This window comes from Solanum stenotomum, unplaced genomic scaffold (genome assembly GCF_019186545.1).
Source record: "Solanum stenotomum isolate F172 unplaced genomic scaffold, ASM1918654v1 scaffold11127, whole genome shotgun sequence".
NCBI classification, from domain to species: Eukaryota; Viridiplantae; Streptophyta; class Magnoliopsida; order Solanales; family Solanaceae; genus Solanum; species Solanum stenotomum.
In genome coordinates, this window is record NW_026021407.1 from 113,582 (window position 1) to 136,461 (window position 22,880).

General features: G+C 34.8%; 1 protein-coding gene across 1 annotated transcript; it reads left to right on the top strand.

Annotated features, from left to right (window-relative positions):
• Positions 1 to 4,783: 4,783 nt before the first annotated feature.
• LOC125849846 (cycloartenol Synthase) lies at positions 4,784 to 22,760 on the top strand. The gene is made up of 19 exons (XM_049529814.1): positions 4,784 to 4,912; positions 5,394 to 5,615; positions 6,907 to 7,092; positions 7,221 to 7,310; positions 7,448 to 7,642; positions 7,754 to 7,838; positions 8,663 to 8,829; positions 13,635 to 13,823; positions 14,145 to 14,258; positions 14,399 to 14,521; positions 14,635 to 14,757; positions 14,831 to 14,929; positions 16,070 to 16,126; positions 17,263 to 17,309; positions 17,420 to 17,563; positions 17,704 to 17,881; positions 19,721 to 19,801; positions 21,351 to 21,434; positions 22,490 to 22,760. The coding sequence occupies exons 2-19, from the start codon at positions 5,418 to 5,420 to the stop codon at positions 22,601 to 22,603; spliced, it is 2,274 nt and encodes a 757-aa protein (XP_049385771.1). The 5' UTR covers positions 4,784 to 4,912; positions 5,394 to 5,417; the 3' UTR covers positions 22,604 to 22,760.
• Positions 22,761 to 22,880: the final 120 nt, after the last annotated feature.

Consider the following 22,880-nt stretch of genomic DNA (forward strand, 5'->3'; position numbering starts at 1 on the left):
TAGTACTCATACTGCTCAAAACTCTTTTGGAAATCTCAGTTTCCTCTCATCTTAAATGTGAAAACATTTATAAACTTCTTCGGGAATACTTAGTTCCATAATAACTTTTGAGAAATGAACTTGACTCTTTACTCTTGGCTTAACTTGAAATTCTATGCTCTTTACTTAACTTGAAACTCTATACTCTTTACTCAACTTGAAACTTGAGCCTAACAATGAAGTTAAAACGTTCAATAAAGACTCTTGAAAGACTTGCTTTGACTTACTTCTTAACTTCTAAGCTTGACTCTAACTTCACTTGACTTTGATCCTAACTTTCCTCGAATTGGATTATGGATTCAAGGGTAATAATCTCATGTTTATGGATGAGTTCGGGATGTTTAGATGTACCTTAGAGTGTTGAAAACAACTATAAAACATAGGTACATTACCAAGGAACATGCATGAAAAAGTGGGGAATGAATGGGAAGGATTGACGTCCTTGGCGCTTTGAGAGGCGGGGGGCGCCAGCCTTTAGACTTCAAAGGGGCCTGGTGGGGGGGCTCTGCTAGGCGCACCGCCCCAAGGGTGGTAGCTCAGAACCCCTGTTGGGGCGCACTGGCTGGCGCGACGCCCTAGCCTTTTCCCCCGAAAATCAGACTTTTCTCCTTCCTTTTTCCAACTCTAAACCTTCTTAACTTCAAAGGTTCCAGCCCCAAACACTTAGAATCATAAAATCCCTTAATATACAATAGATTCAACTCGAAATCACAACCGGAAACATACACCAAACCAACAAAAAACTTCAACAACACAACCACAAACTTCAACAAACACAACCACAAACTTCAACAAACACAACCAATCTTTTCTCGGAATTAAAACAAGTTTGGTGTGTAGGGGAATGAACCAACCCAACACTATGATCTCACATAACTTAATAGGGATCACCCCCGACGAAATCCACAACGATCTCTACGAACCTTGCTTCTTCTTCTCCTTCTCCTCTTCTCTCAAAAACCCTAACTCTCACTTTTTAAAAGGAAAAACTGATTTAAAATCATTCTAAAACCTTAATATAACCAAAAGAAACGGTTAGGAAAAAGACCAAAATACCCTTACAAATTCGGACTAAACTGCCCTATGCCAACAACCCAACTTCCAAAGGGCATAACTCACTCATACGAACTTGGAATCATGCAAACTCAGCGGTGTTGGGAAGATCACTCCAAGAGATTTCCAAACATAACTGGAAATACACCTAACTCAGCCTGAGCTAGGAGTTATGACTGCTCATAGTTGACCAAAAACTCATTTTTTTCCATACTTAGCTAAATTTTCAGATTTTTAATTCTTTCCAAAAATGACTATTTCCAATTATAAGCTTCTTCATAGCTATTTCAAATTGCCGGATGTTACAAAACCTCCCCAAAGTCTTGGGAAGACCAACCACGAAATCCATAGCTATTATTTCCCACTTCCATTCTGGAGTTGGCATTCTCTGAAGCAAACCTGCAAGCCTTTGATATTCATACTTTACTTGTTGGGAATTTTGACACTTAGCCACAAACTTCGCTATGTCTTTCTTCATGCCAAACCACTAATAAATTCGCTTCAAATATCGGTACATCTTGGTCACACCCGGATGAATGGAATATCGCGAACCATGGGTCGTCTCATAGCTCTCAAAGTCGAAAAGTGCAGAATAAAACGATTTTAGGGTTTATTTCCGATTTAAATCGTGATTGTCCCGCCACAGCGGACGTCATCCCGCTACAGCGGCCTTGCCTTGGCGGAAATAATCCTGCCACAGCGGCTTGTATGGAAACAATAAGCAATTTTAAGAATTCCAAAACCCCATTTCACAAAACACCTTCATCCCATGACACTCAGAAAATACATGTTCACGCTAAGATCAATTTCGGGAGTTCTATTCACCCTAATTCAATTCCGTAAAGTCGTACGGGTTTCTTAACGACTTAGCTATCTACTCATGTGATCAGAATGATAATTAGATCAACCAATTGTTACCAGATTTCCCTAGACCTTACTGACTCTGATTTCGTCCAAATTTGGACTAGGTTGGGAAATTCCAAGTTACTACGAAAAAATTTTCCTGCCCAAAAATTTTTCCCGCTGGCTTTTCTATAACGATGGGAACAAGTTGTTACAATCATGCTCTATTTTTAATACAATAAATAAAATGGTAAAAATTAAAAGTAGAAAGTAGGGAAAACAACCAAAAGCCCTCCTAATATATTTTCGAATTTTCAACTACACACTTAAACTTCATGGGAGTCCTATCACCCCCTTTGAACTGTTTAAAAATGAAATAATTATACCTTTAAAAAGTCTTACCCAAATCTATGGTGGCTTGTGAATTTCACGCATTTGACTTGTGAAAAATTCATCAATTTTTTTCTTCAATTTCTATACTTCTTTACCATTTTTTTCTATATTTTCACCCATCCCTTCAAACACCCTAAATACTTTCATTCTTTTCACCATCACTAAAACACCATAAATCCATCAAAATTGGATTTTTGATGAAAAAAGGTGAATAGCGATTGCAGAGCTCGTTCAGAGATGTTTGAGCTTTGCTCTTCAAAAACCCTAAAACAGTAAACTAAAAAAAAAGTGAAGAAGGGGGGGGGGAGGGAGAGAGAGGACAAACAGGGCAGTGTATTGAGATTAATGGAGGTTACTAGAGTCAGCAATCCTCTCAAGGAAGATGAGGAGCCTATAATGTCTTCTACATCATCATCTACAACGACAATTTTGAAGAAAAAAAGACTGATTCACCGACTATTGAAGAATTAACGAGACTGATAGTGATAATTTTTGAGAATTAATTGATTGATTGAGATTGATAATTAAAGGATTTATTAGTAAAAAAAAATGTTTTATGGGTTCAATTGGATTTTAAGTAATTAAGCTTAGATTTATTTTTCTCAAATCTGACCCTAAATCTTTTGGGGTGATATAAATATTTGTAAATTTATCTACAGTTGATTTAGGTTGATTGATTTTGTAAGAGTTTTACTTGAGTTTGAAGATTTATTTGGAATTAACAATGGTGAATCCGGTGGAGATGGTGATGGCAACGACAACTTAGAAATAGTGAATGATGAAGAGATTTGGTTTATATTGCTACAGAGAAATAAGAAAACAAATAAGAAAAATAAAATAATTAAAAATAAAATTTTAATAATAGTTTTTTATGCTCATTCTCTCAAAGAAAATGAAATACACTAACTTTACTAGTTAAACATTTAGAGAGGTGTGTGTGGTTTTCTAATTATTTGTATTTTGAACAATTTATAGATGGTTTATTCAATTTTACTATTATTTACCGTCTTTTCTATTTTAAAAGTTGATAGTTTATCTTTTTTTAAAAAAAATTGAAAATTGATATTTTGTAAGTGATCAATTAGCTAAGATGACAATTATTTATCCTCAAATAATAGTGAAAAAAGGCAAACATGACAACAAAATTGTTCTTCTCATATATCTAGTTAGAAGGCTATAAAAAAATAATATTGTCTATCAATTATGTACCTTAACCTAATTACATAATAATTCAAGAGTATAATTGGAAAGAAGTTTTTTTATAAAGTTTTAATTCAAACACAAAATGAGGTGGGAAACAATGAACCAAACACTTGGTAAAAATAAATCCTGCATTACGAATTCCTGCACTATTAATCTCTACATTACTAATCTCAACATTACTAATCCCTGCATTTAGGGGTGTTCGTGGTTTGGTTTGGATCGGTTATAGGTTAAAACCAAAACCAAACCAATCTAGTCGGTTTTTAAAATTTCTTAAACCAAACGAAACGAAACGAAAAAAATAATCGTCGGTTTGGTTCAGTTTTTCTGATTTTTTCAGCTTGAAAGTAATAATTTTTTTGAAGACATACGTATCTCGATAGACATGAACACCTAATACATGAACAACCCACATGAAAGCTATTGTCGATTCAATTAAGCAATACTAGAGTTATTATTACACAAACAAAGTGATTCAATTAAGAGAAAATGTGACTATCTTATGTGAGGTAGGGTAGGTAAAGACTAAAGTAAATAATTTTGATGGACTTGGACCTAGGATTGTAATAGTTGGATTAAAATTGAAGTGTTGAGTTTGAGAAAATGGTAAAGTTAAAAGACTTAAGTTAATTAAAATTTAACAAAATATTTATATTTTATTTATGAATAATATATAAGTAATTATAAAATTTATATATCTAATTTATCTGTTCGGTTTGGTTATTTCTTTGTAAAACTAAAACCAAATCAAATAGTATCGGTTTTCAAAATTTAAAACCAAACCTAACCAAACCAAACAAAATGCCAATTTTTCTAATTGATTTGGTTCAAATTGCGGTTCGATTTGGTTGTGTAATCATAACCATGAATAATTCTACCTGCATTATTAATCTTTGTACCAAACAGACCCAGGCGGGGGACATTTATGATTTAACTATTTACTCGAAAGTAGAGTAATTATTACAAAAACCAGATAGGGGACCCTTTTCCAATTTTTCAATATATATGGAAACCTGGTGTTTAACATGCTGGTGGGCTGCCGTCCGTTTTTTAACATTCAATTTTATATGCCAAGTGTACACCCTACTTACCATGCGCAATTTTTTCCTCCACTGATTACAACTGCACGTGCTTAATCACTCACACCTCGCACTACAAAAATCACTCTATTTTTTATTTTTCGATTTCTTTTAATCGGTATTTAATAAGAAAAAATTTAATAAATTAGTCAAAATTTCTAACATAATTATTAAAAATATCTATTGGTAAGGTCCCATTAATTTAGATTCTCTCTGAATAAAATCTCTGGCATTAATATAAGTATTTGAAATTTCATACTCAAAACTCTCCATCTCTCAGCTCTTGATTAGGATTACTACAGGTGTTGCTTCTAATTCATTATTCATTTTCTTGTATTCATCGTCCGATTTTTTACAATGCATTCTCTTAATTTATACATTCTAGTTCTTTGTTTTGATCTATTCTTTCATTGATTTCTGTATTTTTTTGGTTAAATATTTGAATTTCTGCATATTAATCTCATTTTTCCCTAGAGTTTACACTCATTTGCTTGAACTTTTTCCTCATTCTAATTGTTTTTTTTTAGTCTATCTTCTGGCATCCATACATAGTTCCCTTATTTTGTTAAATTTTTTCAATTAAATTCTGGTTTTTTACCCCAAATTTTCAGCATCTGCTTATTTTTTGCTCTTTTTTTTTTCACCTACCAATTTCTGAAATTTTTTTCTTCATTTTGCCGTCGCTGTCAGTAGTTTGTGGGGCTGGTAAGTCCTTGATTTGTATTTTTACAATGTAATTCAAAATGCAAATTTTTTAACAATTTCTAATTGTCATTTTTGTAGTAAGTGGACTGAATCTGTAGAAGAATGTGGAAGTTGAAAGTAGCAGAAGGAGGGAGTCCATGGCTGCGGACAACGAACAATCATGTAGGTAGGGAAGTATGGGAGTTTGAACCAGACCTTGGATCTCCAGAAGATCGGGCGGAGATCGAAAAGTTTCGTGAACACTTCACCAAACATCGTTTGGAGCAAAAACACAGTGCTGATCTCCTTATGCGTTACCAGGTAAAAATCAAGTTCCTCCTCAAGTTAATTAGCAGATGCATTAGTGAAATTTTAGGTAGGAAAAATGAATGATTGATAATTGTGTTTTGATAAATAGTTGGTGATAGTTTAAGTAGGAAATTCGTATACATGGCAGTTCAGGTATGAAACTCCAAAAATCGGATACTTTAGATGTGTTTTTAACCACTAAATCTATTTTTTTTTTAATTCTTACCTTTATGTTTTCATGTCACAGTATTTTCGTGTAGGTTGACAGTAAACAATGTTTAGCTGTAAGAAAATTACACAGAGAAGGCAATTTCAAAATAACTTTACACAAACTGCAACAGTTTACCTTTACTGGATCCATTTTCTCCAATATTAAACATATAATGTTTCAACATTTGGCAGGGTTATTGAAAACTTATTGAACTTGTTAGTCTGATAATTGATACTATAGAAGGGTAGAGGAGCATGCACTCTCTGTTTCTGTTCCCGCGATGCCTCAATTGCACACCATTGTAACAATCATTGAACACCATTCTAACAATCAAAATTAAGTGATAGAGAACTTGAGAGAAAATGGTTTCTTTTTGCTTCCAATTTTCCATTTTCTTTCAAACAATGGAGAAAAGTTGCAATAGGTTGAGAGCTAATGTATAAATAATTATGATGAATCCTCTTAATAGTGTATGGTGGGAGCACAATAAATTTAGAGGGTTAATACTGTTAGCTTCCTATATCCTTAACCATTTTTAATTAGCAAAATCTGTAATTAAACTGTAACTTAAATTAATCCTGAGCCCACAGATAACACTGTCCATAAGAAATTTAATCGCCACAATGTTGCCAAAGGTTTCAGCTTATTTCCTCCTAGGATAGAACCAAAAAACCTGTTCTGTGATAGCGACACTTCAAACTACAGAACTCTGCGAACGCAAAAGAGAGGTGCTAATCACACTTTATACTTAGTCACTTTTATTTTGAGAACAATGCAAAAGAAGAGGGGAAGAAAAATTTGAATTTCATGGTATAAATTCTGAGGCAAGGCTTCTGTTTATAGCCAACAATAGGTGTCTTTTCAGAAAATTAGGTGTTTTTTCTGAAAATAATTGCCTTTACAAGAAAAGGTGCCAGGAATAAAACGTTTATTTCCTTTTCACACCAATAATACCCATCAATCCACATGAATGGGGAATGGCTACATGATGGAAACATGCATGAAAAACTGTGTCATTAGCTCTTGCGTATATGTTGATTATCCAGTTGACGTCATCATATTCCCCCCCTTTTTTTTGTTTTTGTATATCAGTTGTCAAAGGAGAACCAAGGAATTAGTATCTTGCCACAAGTCAAAATACATGACAATGAAGTTATTACAGAAGATAGTGTAGCTACCACGCTGAGAAGAGCGCTAAGTTTTTATTCCACTCTACAAAATCATGACGGTCACTGGGCTGGAGATTATGGAGGCCCGATGTTTCTAATGCCTGGCATGGTAAATGTTTCTATTGCTGCTACTAGCTGCCTAACTTTAAAAGATACTTTTAATGTTTTATGCTGTAGAATTGGGTCATAACTTCTATTTTAATGATTATTTTTCGATTTCTTTTACATCGTTAACAGATTATTGCTCTATCTATTACGGGGGCACTCAATGCAGTATTCTCAAGTGAACATAAACGTGAGATGATTCGATATCTTTATAACCATCAGGCAAGTCCTTTCTGGTTATACTCACATCTCTGCTTGTGTATTTAATTTGTTGTTAATTTCATTGGCTCTTCTTCCTTCACTATTCACCTGATGGAGCTTGGCTAAAAAACTTTTGTTGTAACAATGTTAAATTACAGAACAGTGATGGTGGGTGGGGTTTGCATATTGAGAGCCACAGTACCATGTTTGGTTCTGCTTTGAGCTATGTTACTCTGAGATTGCTTGGGGAAGGAGCTAATGATGGAGATGGGGCAATGGAAAAGGGCCGTAAATGGATTCTAGATCATGGTAGTGCCACGGCCATTACGTCATGGGGGAAAATGTGGCTCTCAGTTCAGTAACTTCTAGACCTCATCTTTTTGGGTTGAAAGAATGCCTTTTAGATAGATCAGTATAAATTGGAAATTTTAATAAACTTTATTTTCCTCTAAATTTATATTAAGGTGCTTGGAGTATTTGACTGGTCTGGGAACAATCCACTCCCTCCTGAAATATGGCTTCTTCCCTATATCCTTCCAATCCATCCTGGTTAGTTTCACCTTTATCTGTTATGCTACTTTTCAACTTCTTCCATTTATTTCTTTTGGAAAATCATCACCTGTAATAGAATAATGGGAGAATCAATCTATCAGTGAATATGGCGAAATGGGTAAACTGGAGAAACATACGCTCATTGTCAATGTCTTCAAAAAACAAATGGATGAAAGAAAACTGATTATGTTGGCAAATTTAATATTTCAGAGGAAAAAATTCGTAAGGTCAATATGTCATTACTCACTTCCTTTTGTGTTAGTTATTGGCAGTTCAGTCAAAGGGTGCTTAAGCCTTGACGCGAGGGGCATAACATGTTGAGCGCTTCGCTTTGCCTAGCGGGCGCTGCGGTATCATCATCAAGGCTCTAAGACATACTTTTCCTTACCAATGAACGTAATCCGGCGATACTTAGCAATTGAATATCACTTTATTGTAAAAAAAATTCAATTTCTTTGACCATATATTTTTTATTCATGCTTATAATTATTAGTCTTGGACTAAACATACATATTTTGTTTTCTCCATTTGCACCTTTCTTCATTAAAACTTTAAAACTTTATTTGGGCTTTGTGCTTAAACCTCCAATGGACCTTGGATTCTTTTTCTTTTCTCTTTTTGCTCTTTTTGCCTCTGATTACATTGGTTATTGGTGCCTTTGAAGCATAATGGTGCCTTTGAAGCAATAATGCTAAATAGTCATATTATGGTATTGGCTGTATCATGACATTTCAATACATTACTGGTTCTGTTTCTCAAGAAATGTATGCTTCTTGTCTTCTCTAAGAAATGGAAACTCTTGTTTCATCCATTTTTTTCAGGAAGAATGTGGTGCCATTGCCGGATGGTTTATCTTCCTATGTGTTACCTTTATGGTAAACGCTTTGTTGGTCCTATCACGCCAACAGTTTTATCTTTGAGAAAGGAGCTCTTTACGGTCCCGTATCATGAAATAGATTGGGATAAAGCTCGCAATGAGTGTGCAAAGGTTGGTAGGAGCAGTAATTTGTCTATGTTTATTTACTGTTTTCGCCTTCTGTTTTTGGACAATCATGAGTAGATTTAGAAACATCCTACTGTTACAAAATAATTATAATAGAGATCTAACTAGTATGCATTATGAGCCCAATCATCATCTCATAACCATTAAGAATCTAAATAGAATAAACAGTAGTGTTGTTAAAGGTGAAAAGCAACAGTAACTACTATATAACATATAAATAAAAATCATTTTAACTAAGCGAAATATAGAGTTTAAATCATGTTAACTAAGTTAAAGATTAATTTAAAGTTTTAACTTTGATGTGAAGATGTAATTTTAAGTTTTTTAATCAATATATAGTGACTAATTCTCTAGACTAAATTTTTGATTTTTAAAAAACACTAACATACTCATTAACCACCTCTCTTAATATCTAATAGATCACTTTCGCTATATTGATTGTTTAGTATCTCCCTCTTCAAGATGGTGTATGAGCTAGGTGCATACCGCCTCAGTGTTCGAAGTAAAGTGCCACCTAAGCAAGGTGAAGCTCAGGGCTTTTGCTACCCCTAGCTTCAAGGTTATAACATGTGACAAGTCAATCATTGACAACACTAGGACCTGATTATACCATGTAGGGTTTTTTGCTGTTTCAACTTTAATCTTCACATACACCATTACTCGATGTTTTCATTCAGAAAGTAACTATGGATGTCTCCTTGTGACATCAAACAGTGGGACACTTTTCTTCTGTGATACCTACAAAATCCATGTCAGCATCAACCATAGTATTATTTGAGTTGATCCCACCCAAGCACTAATTCTTCATGAAGAGCTGTTGTTGAGCTGATGTTAGCCCCAAGAACTTTTAGAATGTAAACTTTTTTTCCGAAATTGGTGGTATATCTACTAATACATGCTCTAATAAAAAACTTACAAAGAGGCCAAAAAGTCTAGTAATGATTCTGCATCATCTACTAATTGTTCTTTACATGACAACAACAACATACCCAGTGAAATCTCACTAAGTGGGGCCGAGGGTAGAGTGTTTGCAGACCTTACTACTACTTCGAGGATAACTGTTCTTTACACCAAAAATGAAAAAGAGAACTGCAAGAACTCTAAATCTTCTGGATTGAACTGCTCTTGCCTTCAAAACATCTTTTCCATAAATAGCTTGATTGAAAATTATGCAACAACTTCTCATTAATAGCTTTTGGTAGGATCTGCTATTTGTTAAAGTATACTTCCTGTTTTCTCTACTTCCGTTTTCCCTTCTGTTTCTGGACAACCTGGAGAAGATTTAGAAACAGCCAACAGTAACATAAATAATTACAATATAGATCCTGCTAGTATGCAATAAATTGTGTAAAAATAATCATCCCAAACAAATTTTAGATCTACATAGAAATATATTGCAGTGTTATAGAAGGCAAATAGCAAATCAAAACACCAAGGTCTTCTAGGATTTTACCTTATAAAGCAGTTCGATGCAATGATACAATTTAAAGTTTCTAATTAATATTTAGTGACTAGTATTCTAATCTATATTTCTATTTTTTTAATCATCAATATATCTATTTAATCTAACCTCTGCATAAAAATTAGTGCATCACTTTAGCTCTCTCTCTCTCTCTCTCTCTTCAAAGCAAAGTCTGTATGATGAGGTGCATGCCCCTTGGTGCTTGATTTTTTTTTCCTTCATTGGTGCTTGAGTTGAAGTGCCACCTAAGTGAAATGAAGTGCGATGTTTTGGGGTTTATGCTTCACCAAGTTTTAGGTGGCAAACATGTAGGAGGTTTTTCCCTTTTCATTTTTAGTCTTCACAGACTCAGTTAATGATGTCTTTCAGAAAAGTAGCTATGAACATCTCTTCTAATTTAAATGGTGGGACAGTTTTCTCTTCCTGTGGTTCCTACAAAAAGCAGGTGGTATCAACCATAGTATTACTCTAAGTTGGTCTCTGCCAAGCAGTAACTTTTTATGATGAGCTTTTGATACGCTATTGAGCCTCAATAACTGTTAGATTGTAAAGAATTATACATCATTCGTCAAATGTCAGTCAAGCACTAGCTTTTCATGAAGAGCTTTTGGTGAGCTGATATTAAAAATTATAGACCAACTGCCTTGCAACCTAAGAGTTGCCCAAATTCTTGCATCTGTATGTTCCTTGTTCTCTCTAGACCCATTACCAAAACTCAATCATTCACGCGTATCTTGTTTCTCTTCTTGTTGCCTGCCAGGCTCTACGTCCTTTCTCCTTCCTGTTTGAAAATGAAAACTTATTTGACATATTCCTTGGGCAGGCATCTCCATGGTGAAGATTCTATTTGGACCTTGCTAATAGAGTGACTTTTGATACCCTTTTTGAAAAGTATTTTTCAGGCAAACCTTCCGATCTTATTGATCTTCCGCAGGCTTATCTCACTAGATCATTATTCATTTACTTAAAGATTGTAGTACCATTCTGGTTATTTTTCAAGCTGACCGAGCTGCTTGTTTATATGCATGACATCTTCTCTTTGCATTTTTTCAATCTAAGGATTATTCCATCATTATATCAACACCTAGTGGAGATACAATTTATATCCTGATTTTCAGCTTAGACATTTTCCAGGTGATCTTTGTGCAAATTTTTGTTCACAAATTTCATTCTTCTTCGGGATAATGTAAATTTCCAAAGTATATTTGTTGAGTTTACCAAAGTTTTCATCTTTTTCTTATTTATTTGGAACATTTACTTTTGGGTCCAACTTTATAACATAAGATCGAGTTAATCCTTTTGTTATTTGATTCATATTACATAAGATGTTAGCCAAGGGTCCTACTATCTACTATTTTTAAGGGGTCGTTTGGTTCAAATACAAGTTATGATGGGATAACTTATGTTGGGATTATTTCTTATTGAGTGTTTGGTTTGTTGTATTCAAAATAACATGCATTGCATAAATTTTAAGAACAAGTTGTTGTTTGTTTACAAAAACACCCTCCACTTTATTTAGCTTTCTTCATTCTTAAAAATAAAACTTTCATCTTATTTAGCTTAAATATTTTTGTTTGTGCATTCCCGTGATGGTATCGTATGTATTTAAAAATAAAACTTTCTTCTTATTTAGCTTAAAAATAGAACTTCCATCTTAAGTTTGTTAAAATAATTTGTTTTATGAGAAATCAAAATATAAATAAACATAAGAATTAGTCAAATAAATTCATAAATAAAAATTATATTTATATAGTGTAATTTTTTAATAGAAAAATATGAAGAATTATCATAAAATAAGAAGTGGTGAAGGTTGTGAATGTTATTATACATGGTATTAAAAATAATGTAAATATTGAATGTGAAAAGTGATGTATATAAAGGGTTTAAAAGGATATTTTCGTCATTTAACTATGTTATGCCGGGATAAGTTATACTGGGATTACTATACCACCCAAGGGGAGGGATAATTTATCCCGGTACTAATACCGGGATAAGTTATCCCAGACTTGCCAACCAAACAACACATTAAGTGCCACTATAATTTAATCCCAGTACTATTTGATGTCATCCTTCACACTAAACGACCCCTAAGTGGAGAGTATCTCTGGCTATTCAGTGAAATTTATATCACATTTTGGCAAGTAACTGACTTTGAGAAAAGTGTAGATGAAATTAATGTGGTCAGATCAATACTTCCCTTCTTCAAAGTCTTTTGAAGCAGATCTTCAATAATAAGCAGCAGATACAAATTGATGCGAATTTTTAAGTTAACAAAAGAAACAAGAAACTTATTCTGAAAAGAAAATAACAAACAATAAGTCTTATTCTTGGGAGGAGAGAAGTCCTATTTTTGGTGCAAGGAAACTTCAAACTTGGGCTTCTTGCACTTCTTTCACGACTTGGTGACGTGATTTGTCGAGTTAGCAAAGAGCCAATCGAGGAGGATCGTGATTTTCAAGAAGAAACAAGGGTTGAGTGGTTTCATAGAACATGAAAAATTAGTGCAAACTCACCAAGCTCTAAGTTGCATTTTTCTAACTTGTCATAGAGTTTCTTCATAGTATAGTCAAATTTAGCATTTGGCTGAACAAAATCTCATTTTCTAAGTTGCAACCTTGTTCCAAGCTTTCTTCAAGGTATCCTTCTAAAGTGACTCCCAAGTTTATTGTAGTTGAAACTTCATGAAGGTTAATCATCTCCATGTCCAGCTGCTATTTGTGAAATATACTTGATGAAGAGGATTAGTGGAACAAAAGTTTTTCAATAACTCAAATCCAAGTATCTCTGAACTAAGGGTGTGCTCTATGCAAGACTAGAATTCAAACCCATGCAGAGATAAATAAAGATGGGTGATTTCTTCTCATCTGTCCAAACCATGGTGGGCAGAGTTAACCCCTGCTGGTGGGGTAAAAGGTTCTCAGTGAAATAGTTGAGGTGCACATACATTGGCCCGCACACCATTGTTATCTGGAAAAATGCATGAAGTGAAAACATATATTCTTGTAATAATGTATCAATAACAATGCTTGTACTACCAGACTGATAGACATTGATGGTAATGTAATTGAGTGATCTTTTGTCCATCATCCTTTCGAGGCATTAAAAAATCTGGAGTTATACTGGGGCTCTAATATACCTAACTAAGAAAAGAAACAACAAATAAGAAGTCACATTCTTGCAGCAAGTCCACACCTATGAACTTGGCTAATAACTTGAAGCAAAATATAATGTAGCTTCTACATTTGCATCACTAAGACATGTGGATTGCAACTTATACTGTTCTCTTTTCTGGATTGTATCTTCTTTAACTTATCTAAATTTTCTGCAGGAGGACCTTTACTACCCACACCCTCTAGTACAAGATATCATGTGGGCAACTCTTCACAAGGTTGTAGAACCTATTTTGATGCATTGGCCGGGAAAAAAATTGAGGGAAAAATCTCTGCGCACCGTGATGGAGCACATTCATTATGAAGATGAAAACACTCGTTACATATGCATAGGGCCTGTAAACAAGGTATTAGTCCTTAACTTTCATTAGTGAAGGCCTTCGTTAATCCATACACTAGTGATTGTTTTTCAAACTTACCTAGCTATAAAATCTGATGATCTTTTTTCAAGATTGTGTCAAAATGCAGTTTGCAGATGCTTTTTACTGTCTCCCGCATTTTTTTAAGCTTTACTTTATTGCGTTCAATATTAGGCAAATGAGAAATCTATTTAGAAAGTCTGTTATTCTTCTGTTTGCCTGCAAGTTTCAATTATTCCTGATAGATGACATGACTAATATGGGTATAATCTTCATTTGTTTGCTGAAAAACTGGCCTTTCGTTTGTAGATTATAAATATGCTTTGCTGCTGGGTTGAAGATCCTAATTCAGAAGCTTTCAAGTTGCATCTTCCAAGAATTCATGATTATATGTGGGTTGCTGAAGATGGCATGAAAATGAAGGTGTACAAATATCACTTTCCAGTTTTTATGTTTAAAATATTTCCTAAATATCCTACCGTTGTTATACTGGTGTTGGTCATTTATAAGTTCTGTTTTCCTTACGTCTGATGATATATAGATTATCCGTTGCCATATTGTAGGGGTACAATGGAAGTCAATCTTGGGATACATCATTTGCAGTTCAAGCAATCATTGCGACAGGGTTTGGCGAAGAATATGGATCAACATTGAGAAAAGCACATTCATTCTTATCAAATACACAAGTATAACATTTGCCGGGTCATATTATTATTATCTATGGTGTAATCTTCCATATTATCTTGATTTTTACCTCTGATATTGATATAATTTGCAAGATCCTTTCTTTACTTTGAAGGTGTTAGATAATTGCCCGGGTGATCTAGATTTCTGGTATCGTCATATTTCAAAAGGTGCTTGGCCCTTTTCAACTGCAGATCATGGGTGGCCCATTTCAGATTGTACTGCAGAGGGACTTAAGGCTAGTATTTGTAACAACCATTCACAACCTATTGATATGTTCCAATTTCTGTTAACCTATTTCTGTCTACCAGGCTGTTCTTCTATTATCAAAGCTACCATCAGAGATAGTCGGTAATCCATTGGAGGCGAAGCGCTTGTATGATGCTGTAAATGTTTTGCTTTCTTTACAGGTAATAGCATTCTTCCCTTCATATTTCCCATAATTTGTGTCTTTACTTTGCCTTTCACTTCCCGTCATTTTTAGTTAAGGCTGCATTTTTGTGCGTGAACTGTCATTTCCAAGAGTGGCTTCAATCTTTTCTTAGATGCTCTTTAGGCTCTTAATGCATCCCCAAGATGCTTAATGTGGCCTGCTGGATGTTAAGTTTCAGATATTGTGCATTGTGGCAGAAAAATAAAGCTAATTTATCATTTAGAGGCTTTTGTAAGTAAAGCTAAATTCATGTTGAGCTATGACATTTTAGTCAACCATGTTCCAAAAAAAATTGGCATCTCAAAATATGTACTAGGAGGTAACATTGTGCTTGGTTGGATCTGGATAGCAGAATCTACTTTGATCTTTTTAAGGCAATGTCACCGAAAAGGGATAGGAGGCATTAACATAGCTTTAACCACTGGCTTCTGTACATATTCTAATAAAACACAGATAAGAGCACGTGCTATGATTTCTGTCAACTGCCCTTGCAGATTAGTTACTGTAAACTGGCCTAATTTGGTTTCGTAAAGGCTAAATCAAGCTAATTTGTTTGACTTGAAGCAGGATTGCATTCCTAACTCATGCAGTAGATAACTTGGATACCATTCTTCTTAATTCTTGTTAAAGTTAGTTCGCTACATTCCATCAACTGCATGTAAACGTAAAACAACTTCTATTGATTCCTACCTCCCAAAGGTAGTCTCATATAAACTAACTTGTTTGGGATATGAGAATGTCTCGTATAAACTAACTTGTTTGGGATATGAGAATGATCTGGGTCTTCTTGCGAGTTCTGTCCTTTCTATGTAATTGTAAATGTAAATGCTAATTCCAGTTGATGTGCTAGAATTTCAATTTTTTACCTCTGCACCCGTATTCCATAGAACACTAAAAGTACTTATTTATTGAAGCATGCTCTGAGCAGATTAATTTGAAGTTATCCAACCAGTTGACAGTGAGCTTAATTTAGCCACATCTCTAGGCTCTTTATCTGAATCCAGCTGATAAAATCTATGCCTTTCTGAAGTTTTTGAGATAATTTTTTGTTATTTGTTGTTCCTGAAACTGCAGTCCTGTGAATCACTAAAAAAGCTTTTTCCTGGTATATATGCAGAATAGTGGTGGCGGCTTTGCAACATATGAACTCTCAAGGTCATATCCATGGTTGGAGGTACTTCATTTGCAAAATTACATTTATTTCATGTTTCCCTTTAGAAAATATTATTCTCGATGTCATAGCTTTTTTGCTTTTACACATAACAACATTTTTTGTCAAGTTGGTGGATTCATATACACCATTTTATTCAATGTGATTCCGCTCATGCTTAGTAGGCTAGCAAATTCTTGTTTACTTTTGAAGTTGTTTCCTGCTATGAAAGAAAAAGAAGACTAGATAATTTTTTCTTCTTATTTTGCTCTGGGGAAGTTCTAAATTTTATGGCTCGTATTACACTCCACTAGAGATTATGGTCATCGTTTGTTCTTAAAGATGTTTATACGACTACAATAAAACTCTGCCCGCAAGTCTCTCTAGTATGGAAAAACCTGGTGGAGTGCTAATGTTGAACCACTTGTCCATCAATGCATGGCGGAGTGCTAGTTGGTCTGATTCGTATGTATCAGAGCTAATCTTCATGTTATTCAAAAATCAAAAGATTTAAACGTAAAATATATAGAACTTTTACAGTTAATACTAAGGTGAGTGCTTCTACGTCTACAAGTTAAGAGTGAATCATCAAGCAGGTTTCATTAGGTCACATGGAGGAAATAAAGAACATTGGGTTCAATTGGTCATCTATTGCTGCAGTAGGATGATGCACTCTATGCTTGTGTCCTAAGTTGTTAAGCTACGTTTCAGCTTCCTTTAGCTAATATGTTCAATGCCATAGACCACACTAGATGGCCATCTACATTTTTCCCTAATCTTATTTGCTGGGGTGTCTGGTGCATTCTGACTCCTTAGTCCACATTAGGAAGTTAACAATTTGCCAAACATCAGATACTTTAACATCTATGGGCTAGTTGTGAATTAATGCCTAGCATAAATAAAAGGGTAGTAAGGAAAATGAAAGGTTTTCCCACAATGACATTTTTATTCTTTTGTCCCTTTTTGATGTTTTGGACTGAGGTGCTAGAGAATTTAGGAAAATCATTAAAGTAGATCTTGCACAAACATTCATTCTGTACTTGGACATGACATAACGTTACATGGATGTATTGGAGTATTGGTGGTTTGCTGGTTATTTGATATGTATTTTGCAAGTTTTCAAGTCTTTGTTGATTTGGAATTATTTTTTTCCTGTTCAGCTAATCAACCCTGCTGAGACTTTTGGAGATATTGTTATTGATTACCCGTAAGTCATTTGCACCTATATTTAACTTTGTTTCTTGTATAGCAGTATATGTATGCGTACAAAATACATCCACAGATTCCTGTTAACCACACAGCTTTGTCACTGTACAGTTATGTAGAGTGTTCCTCAGCTGCAATTCAAGCTTTAACAGCATTTAAGAAATTATACCCTGGTCATCGTAAAGAAGAAGTTGAACGCTGTATTGCTAAAGCTGCCGCCTTCATTGAATCAATTCAAGAAACAGATGGCTCCTGGTTAGTTCTTGTTATCCTCATTTTTCAAACATGCAGTAGAACTACCAAGACATTTTTCTATGTACAATGAAGCAATTTCACGTCCACAGTTTTCTTGTGAAATCATTGATTTGTATTTAGCGTTTGAGGTTCCTTTTTAGGTATGGCTCTTGGGCAGTTTGCTTCACCTATGGCACTTGGTTTGGGGTGCTTGGCTTGCTAGCTGCGGGAAGGAACTACAATAATTCTTCCAGCATCCGCAAGGCATGTACATTTTTGCTGTCCAAACAAGTCTCATCTGGTGGCTGGGGGGAGAGTTATCTGTCATGTCAAAATAAGGTACTTTCATCTCATCTCATTTATATAATTCTTATTCTGGTTCCTTGCATATCTTATCTTTTCTGTGCATAGTAAATCTAAACTTGTCCCTCAGCAACTTTCAAGTTCGGAACATCTAAAGTGGTCTTTGCGAATTTTGGTGTGGGATGAGTTTGGATAAAATTATATTTTTTGGTTGTTTCTGCTATTTTGTGATTAGATTTGGGAATGCAATTGCAGTACAACCCCCTCTACCCTTCCCGGCCCCATGGGATAACAAGATGTTTCCGATCCTTTTGTCCTTATATCTCTCTCCTCACCATTACCTGTTACACGTATTGTTAAATAGTTTTTTTCCCCATATTGCTCTAATATTTTCCCTGAATTAATGATTTTTTATGACTATGTTTTCATGTAATAGTTTCATAAATATTTTTCATGAATAGTCTATGCTTGTTGATATACATTGATTGTAATATAAGTTTATTATTATGGGTCATTTCATTTATGTAAGTGAAGCTTTAGTCACAAACTTATTCCCACCTTTATTTCGTTCTAAACTGAATATCGACACGAGTGTTACAAACCCATCCATTATCTTCACAAGCCATTCACCTAATCTTATCCAGAGAACTAAACAATCCACGAGACTCACGACAAAGTTAACACTAAGTTGGAGGTTTGGAGACATATCTTAGAGTCTAAAGGGTTCACGTTGAACTGGACGAAAACATAATGCCTGTAGTGCAAGTTCAGTGACGCATCGCATGAGGGTGGATAGAAGTGAGACAAGATACACATGTCATCCCCAAGAGAGATGAAGTATCTTGGATCTCTAATTTAGGGCAATGGGGAGATCAACAATGATGTCACACATCATATTAGTGCAGGGTGGGTGAAATGGAGGCTCGCTTTGGTAATCATGTGTGATAAGAATGTACCACAAAAACTTAAAGGAAAGTTCTATAGAATGGTGATTAGGCCGACTATGTTATATAGAGCAGAGTGTTGGCCAGTTAAGAACTTGCATGTCCTGAAAGATGAAGAGTGACAGAAATGAGGATGTTGAGGTTGACGTGTGATTACACTTAAGAGAGATAAGATTAAGAATGGAACAACGATATTTGACTATAAACATAATCAGGTAGAGTGCTCAGATCTACGACTTGTATGCTATGTTGCTCAGACTCGGGTGCGAGTGTTCAATACGGGTTCAGATCCTTCATGATCTAAATTTTAAGATTTTGGGATACGGATCCAGGTATGGATTCGGGTTTGGTGATTTAACAAAAAATAATTCAAATATCCTTAACTAGAGTCATAAAACCTAAATCATGAGATATTACGTGAGAAATTTGAGGAGAATCCTAGAAGGAGATAAAAAGAAAGGGAGTGATGTTGAAATTCCTATATATAAGGTATTATTCCATTTTCTTCAATTTCACCTTAGCTTTTGTTTTGATTATAGAAATTATTGAATTTGTATGGAATTTCTGTCAATTTTGGTCAAAGTACCCAAAATCAGGCACGGATCCCACACCCATGTGGTGTTGACAGGGGTTGCGGCACCAAAAGTGAAGAGTCCGAGCAACGTAGCCTGTATGTTAGAAATTCATAGATAAACATGAATAAAGACTTGGGTTAGGGGTATTGTCAGTTCATATTTTATAATGCAGTGAGAAAATATTTACAAACAAATCAGTATGACTTAAATAGCTACATATTTCCTCGTACTATCAAGGTGCTTGTCATATCTCCTATAAGATGCGGTAGGGAGAGTTATCTTTGCCTTCTCTTTTCTTGTACACACATTAACTTACCAGTCATTCTTGTCTTCTCTTTTCCTTGTCTTCCTTGCAGGTGTATACAAATCTTGAAGGCAACAGATCTCATGTTGTAAATACAGCATGGGCTATGCTGACTCTAATTGCTGCTGGACAGGTACTAATAAAGTTTTGACCCGTACATGATTGTCAGAACTGTAAGTAACAATAAATAGTTAAAATATATCCGTTTCAATTGAACAAAGAAATAGATGTTCTTTTTTTAAAAAAACTGGTAATGTTGACAAAGAAACAGATGTTCTTCATTTTGAAACCTTAATTTGTTGCTTTCTTCTGCCGATGCCCTGTGTAATTTTCTGGAGAGATAAAGACCTCTTGACAATTGCTATGTACCTTCATGGATGAAAATTGAAAGATGGAGGGACCAAGCTGTTGTTGACCATCTTATATCCTCAGAAAAATGTTCTGGAGCCAATAGTGACTGAGACTTCCTATGATATCGATACATTGATTAGTGTGCATTGGTTTGGATCATAAAGGCAGACAAAACTAACCATGAGTATTGAAGATAAATAGTGTTGGAGTTTTGGTATACTGGTTTTGTTCAGTTTATCAGTTTTAGAAAATTAAACAAATTTTTTGTTTGAAAACTAGTACTAATATTGAAGAAAAAGCTCAAAAATACAAGAAATGGTAAAAATACTAGAAACAAATAAACCTACAGTAATGCAAATAAGAATTAAGAGCATAACTTTATTTGAAGAGGCTCTAACAATTATTCCACTCATCAAACCAAATATGATAATTATAATAACATGTATAAGATACGAATTCCTTCAACCACGGAAAACATTATAGCAAAAAGAACCCCATTAGAGACTAATGTTTTCTCTCAGGAAAGACCTAAGAGGAGAAATTGAAACATAAATACTCTAATTATAGGAAATTAAGAAACCTTGTAGGAACATATATGACCAATAATCAGTTTGTTTTAGTTTTTTATGATACTTAATTGTTAAAACCAAAATAGTCAGTTTCCCACTTTTTAAGACCAGCCCAACCGAAATGATTTCTACAATCATGGGTCTCGTTCAGTCTATTTTCTTCAAATGCTTCCCCCTCTGCTAAAGTTGTCATTCCTCTGAAATAATGCTGATAGTTTACCCTTCTCTCTTCTCCCTCTCTTTCTTTCGAAGGGGAGGAAGGATGGTGGGGTGGGGAGATCAATAGTGAACTGGCGGTGATGCCAGAAGATCACTTGGTCATAGTCGCTTCTAATGATGTGCTTTTGTAAGGGTAATTTTGTATTTAGATAGCCATCATTTATTCCGTCTCTTGACAATTCTTTAGTGTTAAATTGTTCTTTTTAACGAGATTTTAGTGAAGACCTTTGTGAAGCATTTGGCATACTCAAGTAAGTTGATTTACATGGTTATTCCTAATTTGAAAATTTTAGACGTAGAAATCTTCAGGCAATAAATTGGTGTCATCAGTACATCCCGACATCTTGGATCTGCTCACACCTCTCAGCTAAATATTTTGTATACCTTCATAACTATTGGGTCTTCTGCTTTGTGATAATGACCGATGGTTGTCATGCCTTTATGCACAACACATCCTTGTAGATTATTGAGATGTGGAACTATATATGCAAATCAGCCACTTTTTTCTGCTGAAGTTTACTTTTTACCCCTTAACAATTGCAGGCTGAGAGAAATCCTACACCATTACACTCTGCAGCAAAAGAATTAATAAATGCTCAGCAAGAAAATGGAGATTACCCTCAGCAGGTAACTTTGTAGCCTCTAAGCTTTGTAGCTTAAAATTGCCTGTTATGGTATAAGAACCAGTGCCTGGTTGGTATTTTAAAAAACTGAAGAGTGTAGCCTCTTTTTACTTTTGGATTTTCAAGTTAAAAGGTTGCCTAAGCTCTTGTTGTTTTAGTTTTGATTTGGTTTTAAATCTGGCTGTGCCTCCTGGATAGAGTTTGGGGCTTAACTTGATTTAACAGCTGCATACCATTTTGGGAAAGGAAGCATGTAAAAATAAACTACGTTGTTCAACAGAATCTGGTAAGTGTTGGGTATCTTTCGTCCGGGGGGAGGGGAAGAAGAGAACTTGAGAGAGAGATCAGGAGAACTGGGTAGTACAATCTGCATGGGAGAGTAAGCTTATTGGAGTATTGGCATTGGAGAAAAAAATGGTAAAGGCTGGGTCAATGAATAAGGTCTAAAACTACATATTGCTTATCGTCTCGTTAGCTAGGCAAGACTTCTATTCAAGTATAACAGCTGGGGTAAGAAAATGGTGTTTTGGTTAACGTAGGATAATATTTGCACCTATCACATTGTCATTCCTTAGTACCGGCAGTTTTAAATAAACATGGGTTTCATTGTTTCATGATTTTAGGGGTTTAATATGTTTTTCCTCTAAATATACTGTTTTCAATGTGGTTTATTGTATTTAGTGAGGATAAAGTATTTAAAGTGGAATACCTAAATTTTGATGGTTGAAATCCTAATTTACATTTCTGAGGCGGCAATAGATTCAGTAAACTGGTAGTGGAGCTGTTTTCATATCCAAATTGTATATATATGGTTATGTTTGTTGCATGCAGAACTTAATAATCTTATTTTTTTAACCTCAATTGACCCAATATGATTAATCGAAGGGCGAATGTCCAGTCACTATGATTTGCATGTTTCTTTCACCTTACTAACAAGATGAAAGTCTAGGTAACCAACCAAATGAGCTACAAAGATCCCCCTGATTCGCGTGCTTCCTACTTATTGTTTTGAAAACCGATTCAGGCATTCTAATACGGATTGTTTTTTTTATTTGTCAGGAGATCAGCGGGGTCTTCAATAGGAACTGCATGATATCATATTCTGCATATAGGAACATTTTTCCAATCTGGGCATTGGGAGAATATCGTTCTCGTGTACTCAAAGCTAATTGAGTTGCAGTTCCAGATGATACTTCAAGTCTTGACTCTTTTCTTTTCAAAGCTAGTAAACAAAAGATAGTTCTGACATTCATCTTATATAAATGAATAAGACAGCAAATAAACCATCAAATATTTCTTCTCTTTTCATTCAACTAAATCACAACCAGACAATAATACAAGGTTTTCAATAAAATAGTTCACCACGATAAGTTACAGACAAGAACAGCTTCAGTTTATATCAAACAGTAAGCAGAAATCTTGTCCTTGAAGAAGAAACAAGGGGAAAAGG

What these genes read in the sequence shown, in the direction of transcription:
- LOC125849846 (XM_049529814.1), top strand. Translation starts at nt 5,418, where the DNA reads ATGTGGAAGTTGAAAGTAGCAGAAGGAGGGAGTCCATGGCTGCGGACA. An exon ending in CTCGCAATGAGTGTGCAAAG is followed by an intron (nt 8,830 to 13,634) that starts GTTGGTAGGAGC and finishes AATTTTCTGCAG; the next exon opens with GAGGACCTTTACTACCCACA. An exon ending in AAGATGGCATGAAAATGAAG is followed by an intron (nt 14,259 to 14,398) that starts GTGTACAAATAT and finishes GCCATATTGTAG; the next exon opens with GGGTACAATGGAAGTCAATC.